Source organism: Sapajus apella, unplaced genomic scaffold (genome assembly GCF_009761245.1).
Source record: "Sapajus apella isolate SASKATOON/1434 unplaced genomic scaffold, GSC_monkey_1.0 scaffold10, whole genome shotgun sequence".
Taxonomy (NCBI): Eukaryota; Metazoa; Chordata; class Mammalia; order Primates; family Cebidae; genus Sapajus; species Sapajus apella.
Window position 1 is genome coordinate 10,094,412 of NW_022436950.1, and position 15,065 is coordinate 10,109,476.

At 35.9% G+C, this 15,065-nt stretch overlaps 1 protein-coding gene across 25 annotated transcripts in view; it reads left to right on the forward strand.

Annotated features, from left to right (window-relative positions):
* Positions 1–15,065, forward strand: part of TRIP12 (thyroid hormone receptor interactor 12) — a 160,134-nt gene that overhangs the window by 113,349 nt on the left and 31,720 nt on the right. For 11 of the 25 annotated variants that reach the window (XM_032277983.1, XM_032277984.1, XM_032277975.1 and 8 more), the window contains 10 exons: positions 1,648–1,765; positions 2,143–2,302; positions 4,111–4,264; positions 5,395–5,623; positions 5,917–6,035; positions 7,411–7,618; positions 10,222–10,322; positions 10,554–10,728; positions 12,561–12,702; positions 13,607–13,798. In XM_032277983.1, the coding sequence (XP_032133874.1) occupies positions 1,648–1,765; positions 2,143–2,302; positions 4,111–4,264; positions 5,395–5,623; positions 5,917–6,035; positions 7,411–7,618; positions 10,222–10,322; positions 10,554–10,728; positions 12,561–12,702; positions 13,607–13,798 (1,598 nt within the window). The remainder of the gene's footprint in view (positions 1–1,647; positions 1,766–2,142; positions 2,303–4,110; positions 4,265–5,394; positions 5,624–5,916; positions 6,036–7,410; positions 7,619–10,221; positions 10,323–10,553; positions 10,729–12,560; positions 12,703–13,606; positions 13,799–15,065) is intronic. The other 14 variants (XM_032277970.1, XM_032277976.1, XM_032277979.1 and 11 more) reach the window with 3 other exon arrangements.

A 15,065-nucleotide genomic window follows, 5' to 3' on the forward strand; every position in this document is an offset into this window, starting at 1 on the left:
TATTGCCTAAACTGTTCTTGAAGTTCTGGACTCATGCCATCCTGCTGCCTTGGCCTCCCAGAATACTAGGATTATAGGCACGAACCATCACACTTGGCTGTTACGGTTATTTCTAATAGAGTGCTGATCACTTTTGTATAGAATACCTTTAATTATGGGGAATTTCATATCCATAATTCTAATCTCTATGGATATTACCTTTGGAGTCAGTGATATTAACTGATAAAATCATCTTTGGTCCCATTCTGTCTGAGTGGTCACACGCTGCCTGAGACAATATATTGAAATGAAAATATTATACTTTTCCAAAAAGTTTTCCAAACTTGGTTTCCAGGCAACCCTATTTTGAGCCCCTAGGAGTTCTTTGAACCTTGCTTATCCCAAAATTTCCTGAATCATTAAGAGATTATTTCTTGTGAATGTACATTTTGTTACAGCTCATCCCTAAATATTAATTTGTAAAATTGCTGCCTGCCTGCCTTTTTTTTTTTTTAAGCATTTTTTTCTTTTTAGTGTATTTTCACCTCTTTTGCATGCTCCAGGAAGCTTACCACGTTTATCATATGGAGGTCACCATAGTTTCTTTCTATAATAACCCTGGAAAAGGAAATGTGAACCTCTTCTGTTTGTCGCTATTTTATTTTGTTGTCATCCCTTGACTTCTTAAAAAAAAAAAAAAAAAAATCCTTTTTATAAAGTTGGCAAAACTGTAATTAAAAAAAAAAAATCTTGGCCTTCAGTCCTGGAGAGCTGCAAGCTCTTGGGCTGTTGGTCTTAAAAAAAAAAAATCTTAATCACTAATTTTGAATTTCTATGTGGCAGGCAATTCACTATCCACGTCTCTCTGCCTAAATCAATGAATATTTTGATAACAGAACTTACTGATTATTGATAAAGCATTCTAATGAAATGTTTATGTAATTTTGCATATGTATAATTTTTACAGGAGCGCACACATCCACACTCACAATCAGCAAAGACCCAGCTGTGTCTTTAGGTTTCAGCTTCCTTAGGTTTAGACTGACTAAAACTGTAGGGACTGAGAGTTCCCTCCACTCACAGTGTCAGCACATCTGAGTGGCTATCATGCAGAGTGCTCCCAAAACTGATGTCTTCTGTGAATGGAAACTTACAGTAGAGAATGCTTGCCTGATCCTTGCATCAGGTTTGCATGTAATCAGTGTCACTTAGGTAATGGTTTTCCTGATCACAATACAATAAGATTCACATACTTTTGTTACATTTTATACTATGGGCCACACATTTTCAGTATATTTGAATTGAAGACAAATACATGAATATATTTGATTTGTGATATGTTGAATGCACTTTTGTCCAAAGTATGGTGCTTCTCCAAGAAAGTAATAAAGGGTTCCTAAAGTCTCACAGGTGAGAAGGAATTGTGATTAGGCACCTAGCTAGGTTTGGACTAAAGAATAAAGTCTTCAGAAAGAGATTGTTAAAATCTACGCAAATTTCTTTTCAAGTTTTTATTACAACACTTTTGGATTTTTTACATTAATTTCTGCTTTATGTTGCTTTACAAGAAAATTATTCTGATTATTTTCCTCCCTTGGCCAATGTTTGCCCTTGAATGAGGTACTGTAACTAGTTTAATAGGCTTTTGTTTTTTGTTGGTTTTTACAGACATTGCAGAAACGCTTCACTTTCTCCTATGTGGTGCCTCCAATGGAAGTTGTCAGGAACAGATTGACCTTGTTCCACGAAGTCCTCAAGAACTATATGAACTCACATCTCTGATTTGGTAAAGATTGGGCTAAATATTACTTTGGGAGGCTGAGGTGGGCAAATCATGAGGTCAGGAGTTTGAGACCAGCCTGGCCAACATGGTGAAACCCCATCTCTACTAAAAATACAAAAAATTAGCCAGATGTGGTGGCGGGTGCCTGTAATCCCAGCTACTCTGGAGGCTGAGGCAGAATTGCTTGAACCCGGGAGGCAGAGGTTGCACCACTGCACTCCAGCCAGGTGACAGAGTGAAGACTCTGTCTCAAAAACAAAACAAAACGAAAATTGGGTTAACTATAACTTGTAATTTGTGTGAGATTACTTTTCTTCAGGGACCTATTGCTTACTAATATTTTAAAAAGTTATTAAAATTATTGTACTTTTTGTTTTCAGTGAACTTATGCCATGTTTACCAAAAGAAGGCATTTTTGCAGTTGATACCATGTTGAAGAAGGGAAATGCACAGAACACAGATGGTGCGATATGGCAGTGGCGTGATGATCGGGGCCTCTGGCATCCATATAACAGGATTGACAGCCGGATCATTGAGGTAGTAGTTTCATCGTACCGTTTAAATATGTCTATTTTGTTGGAGAGTGGGTGTAGGGATGGAATGGGGAGGTGGATATGTGTACTTGAATGTGCTTTATTTTGAATTAACTCAAGATTCTCTCATTTTGTCTCCTGAGAACAAGGTCCTCATTTCTGTTCAGGTCAGAAAACATGATGTTCTAGTCCTGCTTCTGCTGCTAACTACCTGATTGACTTGGAGCAAGTAATTTCAGTTTGTTGTTCCATAGTTTCCTCATTTCTGAAAGGAAACATTGGAGGACTTAGGCTATAGATTTCTAAACCTTTCTATCTTCTATCCGAAAGCAATGTCCCATGAGCAAAGATGTACATACAAATAGTTTCCTCTCAATATTTTTTAAGAGCAAAAACATGGAAACAAATGAAATAGCTAGTTCTGGGAGAATTAGTGAATTGTGATACATACATAGGCCTGTATGTTATCCAGATATTATTGGGACACATTTTAATGATATAAAATCAAATGTGAATGAAAAACACAATATACAAGATTTTGTGAATCTTTTTGGAATTCAGCAAAATAAGTTGAAAATATGAATAATACAAAGGGGAGGAATATACCAAAATGTTGACAGTGATTTTTCTGTGACAGTTCATGATTTTTATTTTTACTTCCTTACTTACATATTGTTTGCACTGAAATATTTTTAAAACTAAATTAGCATAATGTTTGCTCTAGATTAGTAGGTGTTGGTCACTGCTATTTCTGCCATGCATAATATACTATGTTCAGTACACTTGTAAGAATTTATGTATTTTCTAATTTCAACCTTTGATGTTTGAATTCTTTTTAGAACATCACTTGTTTTGAATAGACATTCTTTTTTAAAGATGTCTTCTACTAGTTCGTTTCTTAAAAAATGAATTTTAGAAAAAAATTTTAAACCAGTGACTTACATCATAAAATTGGGTTTTAAGAATAAAATCCAGTTTCAGAGTCAGCTTTTATGAGAAAATTGACTTTGACTGGTCTTTTGTGCAGTATTATATATAAGCAGTATATAAGCAGGCCGATCCTGCTAATAGCGGTCCTGGTCTCTAACTCGTAAGTCGTCGTCTTTTTAGCATTTTCCTGGTCATTGCACCTTCACCATTAGCTTACTCTCTCTCTCATATGCTGAGAGTCATGTCTTGCATTTAGCCTAGAAGTTCCATAGATTGTATTCTGTAATGAGAATTTTTTTTCTGTAGTCTGTTTAAAATCAAGCAAACTGTGCTAATCAAACTGTCTCAATTTAAATATGTTGTGTATACCACATGCAGCCCTAGGGATGAATCCTTTCAGTTGTGTCGCTTTCAGTCTTAAAGTTATCTTTGTTTAATGAAGACAGTTTCATAGGATCATTTTGTCTAAGGGAGGATTTTGGTAGGTCGCTAAGAATTCATCATGTAAATAATGTTTTTAATCTAAGAATACTAAGATTTATGGATAACTTACTTTTTATAAGCAGTGTCTTAAAAGCATTCTTAATACAAATGGTGTCTTCTTTGTGTCAGTGATGCTACGTAGGTGGATCTTTCATCAAGATTTTACCTGCATTTATGTCTAAGGGTCCCTGATAAGGCCTGAGGCATATAATCTATGTCTAGTTTAAAGCAATTTGTTGAATGAATGAGTTTTTTCATGTCTACACTATTGAATTTTCCACCTTCTGTTAACTTCACCAGCAATAAATATGTAAGATAATATATTTGGAGGGTCCCCACTGTGTCTTAAGGTAATAAATTTCTCCATGTTTATATTCAAAGTTTCTCTCTCTTTGCTCTCAGGCAGCCCATCAGGTCGGTGAGGATGAGATAAGCTTGTCCACTCTGGGACGAGTTTATACTATTGATTTTAATTCTATGCAGCAAATCAATGAGGACACGGGAACAGCACGTGCCATTCAGAGAAAACCTAACCCCTTAGCCAATACTAACACTAGTAAGTACATCGTGAGTTAAAATAGCGCTATATTATTGTGTAGTATTTTCTGTTTGCATAATAAATAATAATTGCTTCAGTATCTTTTTAAACTTAATTACATAACAGTAATTTGGTTTTTGGATTATTTATTTAAATCCTATGCCTTTAATGGATGAGTGAGCCAGTATTAACTGGTGTCTTTTCTGCAATTTGTCTAACCTGTTGTCGTGAAATTCCAGTTAGAATTTGCTCATACAGATTTTTATCTTACCCTGTTATTACACCTTTAGATCCATTCACTACTTCTGTCAAACCTTGTATTTTATACCTTCCTGCCAAAATTATCTGAACTAATTAAGGGCAGATGATTATGATTGAAAAAAATAATAATAAAACCACCACCAGGTTTCTGACATTTACCTGTTCCCTCAGGGATTTAGTTCATTGCTTTTGCAGCCCTAGTTTGGAGCAATGTTTTTTTGCAAAGGGCCAGATAGTAAATATTTTAAATGTTGCAGGTTATCTAATATATACGCATTACCACTGCCATTGTAGCCCTCAATTAGCCGTATACAATATGTAAACAAATGTTGTACATGGTTGCATTCTAATAAAATTTTATTTACAAAAATGGGCCGTGGGCTGGATTCAGCTTACAAGACCGTACATTGCCAACCCCTCTCGTTTATCAGCTATCTTTTCCCTACACTTTATGTCACTAAGCAAAGGTGCAGAATTATCTTCTTTAGCCAATTTACATAGCTTTTAGTGAAATACTGTGCATTTCTGGAACTCTGTTGTCTTACCACTGATTTTGTTGGTTAATATTGGATTTCCCTGTGTTTCATTGAATATATATCAGTAAAATAAAGAGGTACAGTGCAGTGATGAATTGTTACTTTCAGCTGGCCCACATAGGTTACTGGTTCTTTAGACAGCTGAATTTTGTCTGTCTTAATGTTGCCTTTACCGTCTTTGTAAATCCTAGTTGATCATATAAGTTCATTTAATGAAAAACTATAATGAAAAAGTTTTTCATAGCATTTCAAGAATTACATTGGCTTGAATGTTTTCTATTGCTTATTGTGTTTCTGAAGTCTGTCACTTCAGGATTGCATGATTTTTTTTTTTTTTTTTTTATGTAATAGGTGGATATTCAGAGTCAAAGAAGGATGATGCTCGAGCACAGCTTATGAAAGAGGATCCGGAACTGGCTAAGTCTTTTATTAAGACGTTATTTGGTGTTCTTTATGAAGTGTATAGTTCCTCAGCAGGACCTGCGGTCAGACATAAGTGCCTTAGAGCAATTCTTAGGATAATTTATTTTGCGGATGCCGAACTTCTGAAGGATGTTCTGAAAAATCATGCTGTTTCAAGGTGTGTTAATGGAAATAGTAGAAACATTTTACAAATTCAAATCTCTGCAAGTAATTTCAGAAATCTCTAAAGTAATGGAAAAAATATGCACAAAAGTTGGGAGTATCTTGAGCTCTTCTTGTCTATATTTACATACAACTTTTATAAATATAAAAGTTGAGTGTTTAAGAAAAATTTTTGTGTTAATAGAGTGGTTTCACAATGAAAATACTTGCTCTCAATTTAAACTAGTATGGCCAAAAACAATCATCAAATTCAGGCAGAGTTTTATATACCAATGCTTTCTTTTTTAGTCACATTGCTTCCATGCTATCAAGCCAAGACCTGAAGATAGTAGTTGGAGCACTTCAGATGGCAGAAATCTTAATGCAGAAGTTACCTGATATTTTTAGTGTTTACTTCAGAAGAGAAGGTAATGTCATATAAATTAATGATCAGTCAGTCTAGATAGTACTTCAATAGAAATAAAGTTTTAATCTATTGAACAAAAACCGATAGCTTTTAAATTTAAAAATGACATATAAAAGCTCTATTAGCTTATAGCTCAGGTGTATGTAGAATAAGTCTTTTATGCTGAGTGTGGTGGCTCATGCCTATAATCCCAGCACTGTGGGAGGCCGCGGCAGGTGGGTCACTTGAGGTCAGGAGTTGGAGATCAGCCTGGCCAACATGCAAAACCCCGTCCTACTAAAAATGCAAAAAGTACCTCGGCATGATAGTACATGACTGTAATCCCAGCTACTAGGGAGGCTGGGACAGGAGAATTGCTTGAACCCAGCAGGTAGAGGTTTCAGTGAGCCAGGATCCTGCCACCGCACTCCAGCCCAGAAGACAGAGTAAGTCTCTATCAAAAAAAAAAAAATCTAAAATTTCTTTTTGCAATCTCAGCACTTTGGGAGGCTGAGGCAGTCAGATCACCTGAGGTCTTGAGTTCGAGACAAGCCTGGCCAACATGATGAAACTCTGTCTTTACTAAAAATACAGGAATTAGCTGGGTGTGGTGGTGCACACCTGGGCTAGTGTCAAACTCCTGGCCTCCAGCAATCCTGCCTCAGCCTGGGATTACAGTTTGTTTTTTACAAGAGTCTGATAGAAGCCATGGACTCTTCACCAGAAAAGTGTGAATGTGTGTTCATTCACTCATGTTAGATTCATTCACATCTTTGCATATAGTTTATACTAGCTGATAATCAGACACAACATTTTTAAACAATTTGATAGTTCTTAGTCACACTCCTTCATACATACTATGATTCTAGGACAGATAGGAACCCTTCCCTCACAAGTTAATGTTTAGCTCTCTTTACACACCTCGAAAGATGCGATAGTTCCCACCCTTTGCTAGCAGCTTTCATTTTTTGGTGGCAGTGTTAATGTGATCTTGTCTTTTTTTTTTTTAAGCACTTGAAATTAACTAATGATTCTAGGTCTTATTCATCCCTCTGGCTGTCAAACCACAAGGTTTTTGATTAATGTTTTTATAATTAGTATTTTGAACTTGTCCTACTTTGTACTTAATAGTGATGCTATTAAGTTTTGTATAATCTAGTTTTGAAGATTTAGAAGACATTCAGTATAAATATTTTTCTTTAACTGTTTGTTTTTATACTTTTTTCTGTTTGAGGTGAAGTTGAAAACTGGCTCCTAATTTCTTTTTCCTATTTGCCAGTTATTTTTTAGTGTTACTGTGTATTATGTCAGTGTTGGTATTTAGGGATTTTATAATGGTGGAAAGAAGGTTCTATATCTGATTAAAACTGACTCCCTTTCATCTCGTTACTATAAAGGTGTAATGCATCAAGTAAAACACTTAGCAGAATCAGAATCTTTGTTGACAAGTCCACCAAAGGCGTGTACGAATGGATCAGGATCCTTGGGATCCACAACTTCAGTCAGCAGTGGGACGGCCACAGCTGCCACTCATGCAACAGCTGACTTGGGATCACCCAGCTTGCAGCACAGCAGAGATGATTCTTTAGATCTCAGCCCTCAAGGGTAAGTAAGAATTGTGTTATGATTTTTATTTCTTTGCTGTTAGTTCTGCTTTGGTACCTAAGAATCATACAGTGAGTAAAATGGTAACATATTAGCAGATACATACTATATTTTTCCATCTGTATTTTGTTAATGAGAATGGGACTTAACATTTATTGGAAACCTATATTGGGCTGTGTTTAGGAACTTAAGAGATGAGTTTTATTACCATTGATATACAGGGAAACTAAAGTTGAGAGACATTTGTGACTTGCACAGTGTTACACACACTTACGTTACTTGTAAGATCTAATGTGGGATTTGAATTCTGGTTTCTGATTTTGTAATCTTGTGAATATTTTTTGTGCTGCTGCATACATACGATCTTAGAGATATGCAGATATTGATATAGTTAAAAATACTGAAAATTAGAAGTCTTAGAATATAAAGGCCAGGAAATACTGATTTCCCATTTATCTTTAATTGGCAACTGGGAGTAAATTGTTTGCTTTTAATAACGGAAAATGGGAGTTCTTAAATTCTCTCCTCCCATTTATCAGCTTTTAATCTTTGTTATACCGTGTAACTAAGAATGTTTTCACACTTTCCATTGGTTTTCATTTTGTTGTGTTAGAAACAAATCATACTCTAAAAGTGTTTTTTTTTTCCTTGCTATTAGAAGCTTAATTTTACTTGGTGAGTGGTACATGATGAACCAAATTCAGTTCTGAAATTCAGAATGTATTCACTGCTGTACTTCTTTTGCCTCCTTTTAAGCTGAGAAGTAGATTGTCCTAAAATACAGTAATACTGAATAAGTGGGGTCCAAAAAATTTAATCTTGTAATCTGCAGGGTAGCATTGTCTTGTGCAGACAGCCAACTCTAGTAGGGGGTGGGGATGAGGTGAATTGCCGGTTTTGGTGCCACCTGGTGGCAGTTTCTAGTCTAGCTTAAACATGAATTTTGGCAGTTTTAAGACTTGTGGCAGACTGGAACTTCTGGCACAGTGAATATTATTTTAGGAAACTGCTGAGTTTAACTGGTACCCATATTATTTGACCAGTCTGAGGAGATTGGGCTTGGAGAATTCTGGGGACTCTTCCACCTTCCTGATTCTGCAGTTGTATTTGTCTGCTATTTTCCTTTCCAGCCTTGCTCTCAAGAGAGTCTTTTACTTCCTTCTCAGCCCCATTCCTACCCGCTAGCTGGTGCAGTAACATAAGTTATTGCAGGGTTTTACTATAATGCAGGCATGGTGCCTCAGTAAATTACAGGGAGAGACACAGTTCAGACAATTGCAGTGTTTCTTTAACAATTTTTTCCTTTCTCCTTTTTTTAAAAAGAGACATGGCACGGGGTCTTGCTGTGTTTCTCAGGCTAAGCTTGTACTCCTGGGCTCAAGTGACCCTCCCCACCTTGGCCTTCGAAATAGTTGGGACTACGGGCATGTGCCAGCATGCCCAGCTCAAATGCAGTATTTCTGAGCCATTTTAATTTAAGGAGTTGAAATTGATTATAGAGTCTAACAGCTGATTATGCCAAAAAAAAGAGAAAATAACTTTTTTCTTAAAATATTTTAAGTGGTTTTAAATAGTTCTAAGTGGTTCCATATTACAGCATGGTTGCAGATGAAAATTTTGTATTAATTCAATTTTTAAGATGGAAATTGTTAAATTACATTTTTCATCTTTTCAAAGTTCATTTTTCCTGATTGTCAAGCATGTTTGAGCACATTATTAAGTATATTCCATAGAAATGTCAGGTGTTGGAAACTCTCAGTATTTTTTTTTTTTTTCCCCTCAGATTTTTCCAGTTTTATTTGGGCCACAGACAACTAAACCACAACATCTTTCAGCCTCTTCACCGTATTTAGCTTTGTTATTCTAAAAGTTTATTGCTGTTACAAACAGTTTCTAGTGTCATTAGAACATAGGCTACGGGTGTTTAATTTTGCAAATGATTTTAATTCAGAATAGGTTATTCACTACTCACTAGATTTGTATATAGGATTACAAAAACTCACCAAAATGTTTGCAAATGCGTTTATTTAGGATGTTATGCAATCATTGTCATACTATGAAATTACTTTGGGTAGTATAAGCAGAAGAGTATTTTGACAGTATGGACACTAAGTGTCATGTATATTTTACTTATGGCCATTTTGGTTAGGTAAAAAGTATGGTATGCAGATTTAACATTATTTTTCAGATTCGTGATTACCCAGTTATTTTTATTTTGCTTCTTTGTGTTGCATATTTATTTCATTTACTTAACACTACATTTAAAGTTGAACACATAGAAAATTGATCAGTTATAGCTTATTTGGCTTTATTTTTCTTTTTTCTTTTTTTTCTGTACTTGCAAATTACACAAAGATTGGCTTTATTTTTCATAATTCAGCATAAACATCTAGTTATTTTCGCAATAATCATTTCCTTTGTCTGCACACCTCTAGAACATGACTGGCACAGAATTGGCATTAAATGATCACTAAACAAGAACATACCTTGTTATGACAGGATTTGATAACTCACTGTTTCTGCCCTTTTAGCTTGCTTTTTCAGTGAGTGAAGATGTAAAACTGTTAATTACTAAACTTGTCTCATATTTTCCCATGTGATAGTCGATTAAGTGATGTCCTAAAGAGAAAACGACTGCCAAAACGAGGGCCAAGAAGGCCAAAGTACTCACCTCCAAGAGATGATGACAAAGTAGACAATCAAGGTAACCCCTTTGATGAAACCATGGGGAGGTAAGGGGGAGGGGGTGGTAGCAGTCACAGAAATGTGCTTTATTAAAACTGCCAGTAGCTCTTGAAGTATGCCTAAGTTTCCTGAGAACTAAGTGTTCTTAGTTCTTTTAGTTAATCTGTTAAGACTGTGAATCTTAAAAATCGGTTGGTTTTCATCAGTTAAGCTAAAATGATTTAACTGTAGTTGTTTTTTCTTTTCATAGCTAAAAGCCCCACCACTACTCAGTCACCTAAATCTTCTTTCCTGGCAAGCTTGAATCCAAAAACATGGGGAAGGTTAAGTGCACAGTCCAACAGCAACAACATTGAGCCAGCACGGACTGCAGGAGGTAGTGGTCTTGCCAGGGCTGCCTCAAAGGATACCATCTCCAATAATAGGTGAAGTGAGGGGAGTTTTTTGTTGCTTCTATTCCCATATAAGAAAAACTTAACATTATTTCAGTCAGTACATTTATTGTGTGGAGATGATATGTAGACACAGCACTTTAATTTGTTCTTAGAAGTAGCATAGTTCAAGAATTAGGTAGATTCTCAATTTATAGACCCTGCATCTGGCTTTGTCCTAAGTTCCAGTCATGCGCTTTGAAACTCCTTTCAGCATACCTAGCTGAAAGGCATATATGTTCAAAACCAAGTTGTGTTCCTTGGGGAACCCTCTTCCTCAGTTTTGTTCTAGACAAGGAAAAGCTGACATTTTTTGTGCACACTCTTCACATCTTTCATGATAAAATTTCTCTATCCATTACAATGAAACATAAGGATTTTAGGGGAGAGCGTTTTTTTTTTTTTTTTTTAAAGTCCTTGGGACTAGTTTTATTTTTGAGCTCTGTATGTAGCATAACAACATGATTATGTCCCTCTCCAGATAAGAATTTTTTTTTCCAGTGAAAATGCTGTGCAGTGGTATAGCTATACACAAATATGAGGCAGTGTTTTCTGAATTTCATATCCATGACAGCATGTAATGTTTGGCCTAACTTTGCACAAAGTTATGAAAAACTGCTTGTGATAATTCCATTTGGTTGATTGTTTCTATATTTCAGTACAGCCCAAGAAGAGACACATGCTAGGGAAAAATCCTAAGTCTCAAAGCAAATGTTGTCCTTTGACAGTACAAAACTAAGTATCCACCAGCTCATCAGTTTGAAAGAATGGTCCTTTACATCCAGTGCTTTTAAGTGTTTGGTCTTCTGATGACTTCCAAGTGAATCCACATGGAGTGCTTTTAAACACTTCCATGCTCCACCCCAGTTTACTTATCAAAAACCTCTGAGAGTGAAGCCCAGAAATCTGAACTTTTAACAAGACCTCCTAGTGATTCCAGTGCTCATTTAAAAGATCAAATGCCATTCAGAAAATAAACATGCTTTCTTTGGTTTTGTTGGTTGTTTTTCTGAATTTTGGGGTATAAAAATAATTAAGTGAATGTATTTCTGAAGCCGTCAGCATTAGTAATTTAAACAGCCAGATCTTGTTTGCCATAGCTTATTACATCCTTAATAGGTACATGTTTCTGGTCTGTAAATCTTTTTTACTTCAGCTCTTCCAGAACCACAAGTTAAAGATAATGCAGCTATATATGTACTTTAGAAAATAATCACATTGGCTGGGCATGATGGCTCATACCTGTAATCCCTGCACTTTGGGAGGGCAAGGTGGGTGGATCATGAGGTCAAGAGATCCAGACCAGCCTGGCCAACATGGTGAAACCCGGTCTCTACTAAAAATACAAAAATTAGCTGGGCGTGGTGGCATGCACCTGTAGTCCCAGCTACTCAGTAGTCTGAGGCAGGAGAATCACTTGAACCTGGGAGGTGGAGCTTGCAGGGAGCCGAGATAGTGGCACTGCACTCCAGCCTGGTGACAGAGTGCGACTACATCTCAACAAAAAAGAAAATAATTACGTAAAATTGCATTTGGGGGAACACTTGGGAAAGTATTATATTACAGGATTCCAAAAAATTGGTACACTTCGTTTATAATTCATGTAATGACCTGAAATGTATTTTAAGGTTTTAGACAATTCTCTAGGTGTTACATGACAGCCAGTTTTCAAAATGAAAGTTAATTTGATTATGGAATCTGAATTTATTAATCTGTAAGCATAGGCCACAAAAGATTTTAAATGGTAGCAGCTGTTTGCCTTGATCAGAAGTTATATCCTTTCTATGTACACTGGGACTTTAATATCTCCTTTTTGTTTCTTGTAGAGAAAAAATTAAAGGTTGGATTAAGGAGCAGGCACATAAATTTGTAGAACGTTATTTCAGTTCTGAGAATATGGATGGAAGCAACCCTGCATTGAATGTCCTTCAGAGACTTTGTGCTGCAACTGAACAACTCAACCTCCAGGTGCTGTGGCCAGTGCATTCTGCTGTCTTTTTTCAGTCTCTTCCCAGCGTCTCCTGCTACTCTTTTCCTTCATGACTTCTCTAGCTTTCTGTGGATTTAGCTATCATAGATCAACTTTTACCTTATATACACCCTTGGTGCTGGTGTTTCTTTTACTAAGCCCTTGACTATCAGGATTCATCAGTCTGTATTATTAAATGTACTAGAAACCTCATCTTTGACTTTCTTTCTTTCACATCTCATAATTCTTGACAAATGAAGAAACTTCAGAAATGTCCCCACAAGCACATTTGTTCTCTAAGTCATCCTCAACTATAGGTATAGACGATAGGCCTTCTTCCTAGCCCCTGTCTCCACATGGGGTCTCAGAGTGGCAGGAGAAGCTAGAGATTTTCTAATGTGTTTTATGTTTCATCTGGTTCTTGGTGTTTTTTTTGTTTGTTTTTATTTTATGTTTTTGATGTACCTTGAGCAGTCTTGGTAGTATGTTTTCCAAGAAATTGTTTTGCTGAGACCTTAAATGTATTAATTAAAACCACACTTTGTATTCTTGATTCATCTTTTCATTCTAGTGTTTTATATAGCCCCTTATTCTTCAGTTTGTGTTCTCTCATGCTTTAAAAATATTTTTTTTAAAGAAAACTACATTGGTTGAATGTGAAGATTTTCTTACAGATTCCTGGTTTTCATCATGAAGTGTATGTGTGTGTGTGTGTGTGTGTGTGTGTGTGTGTGTGTGTGTTTAAAATCATATTTTCCAAGGATTTACTGCAACTGTACCATTCCCTGCCCTCTTTTTTAAGGGTATTGAGAATATATGTAGTTCCTTTTGAGGATGTGTGAGTTGTGTTTTTTGTAAGTACTGCTTAAATCAATATGGAAATACTTTTACCAACTCTTGCAGGTGGATGGTGGAGCTGAGTGCCTTGTAGAAATCCGTAGCATAGTCTCAGAGTCAGATGTTTCATCATTTGAAATCCAACATAGTGGATTTGTGAAGCAGCTGTTGCTTTATTTGACATCTAAAAGTGAAAAGGATGCTGTGAGCAGAGAGATCAGATTAAAGAGATTTCTTCATGTATTTTTTTCTTCTCCAGTAAGTTATCTAATAATGCTTGTATATCTTATTATAAGAATCACTGTTCACTAATACATACATTTTCATCTCAGTAATAAATTCCAGCAGGTCTTGGTCAAGACATTGAGGCAAAGTGTCTAGGTTTTTACACAGTTGGAATCCTTCAACTTCTGTATATCAAAGTAAATAGTAAAACAATGAAATGGGGATTTAACAGAAAGCCCATGTCACTGTTTCTATGGTTGAAGTATCTTGAGTCTCTTTTGCTTGCAAAATGAGCCGTTAGTAGTAGTCTCTCAGCTGTGAATGTGTTTTATGTGCAATATTTGTTTTTAACCATATGTAGTTTGTAATAGCTCCTTTTAGGGAAACAAACATCTGTAATAAGATACAGGAGATATATTTTCCTAGTTTGTGCATAAAATACAGTTGTAACAATTCCAATCAAGGGTGCTTAATGACCATTTATGTTATTGTTTATAATGTGAATTATAACGCCAGGAGCCACAGAGTGGCTCCCCTTCCTTTACCCTAAGTGGGTGAGAGCAAGAGGATAATTCTTGGATACTGTTGACAGCATTCTCGTTGTATTACAGTGGCTTAAGGAGAAAACATCACTTGGAACATTTCTCTCTGGATTATCTTGTAATAGGGCTAAGGATAGCTCTCCTGTGTGTTAGCACTGTTTCACCATGTGCTTGCTAAGTTAAGAGGCATTAGAGCATTGCTTGTATTTTAACTTGTGGAGCTACCTAAAGCAGAGTTGATATTTATTGGAGATTCATTAGACGCATGACAGTATTATGTATAGTTTTATATCGTACTTAAGATTATGTGCAAGTTGCAATCTCTTATCTGAAATCCCTGGAGTTTGGTGGGTTTCAAGGGCCTTACAGTGTATAGTACATTAAAATTCCCAGCAGTTTCTGAATAGCACTCTATATCGTATGTGTTAAATCTTTTAATGGCAAAACATGAATATTCTTACAAAAATCAGATAAAGATTGTAAATAGTCTTATGTCTGTTTGGATCACATTTTGCCACCAAGTGACTTGTGTTTTTAGAGCCTTTGGATTTAGGAATTGTGAATGCAGGATTGTGGGCTGTCCAAAAGTGTGTCTTTATTGAAATAATTTATTTGGAAACATCATTCAAACCAAATCTGTCATAAAAGATAAAGGCAAATGGACGAATGATTCTCTTTTGTAAAACTGCTTATTAAATTTTCTCTTTGAGGAGAGTTTTGTTTTGAAAAGGCGTTGCTTAACCTGTTTGTTTATTTAT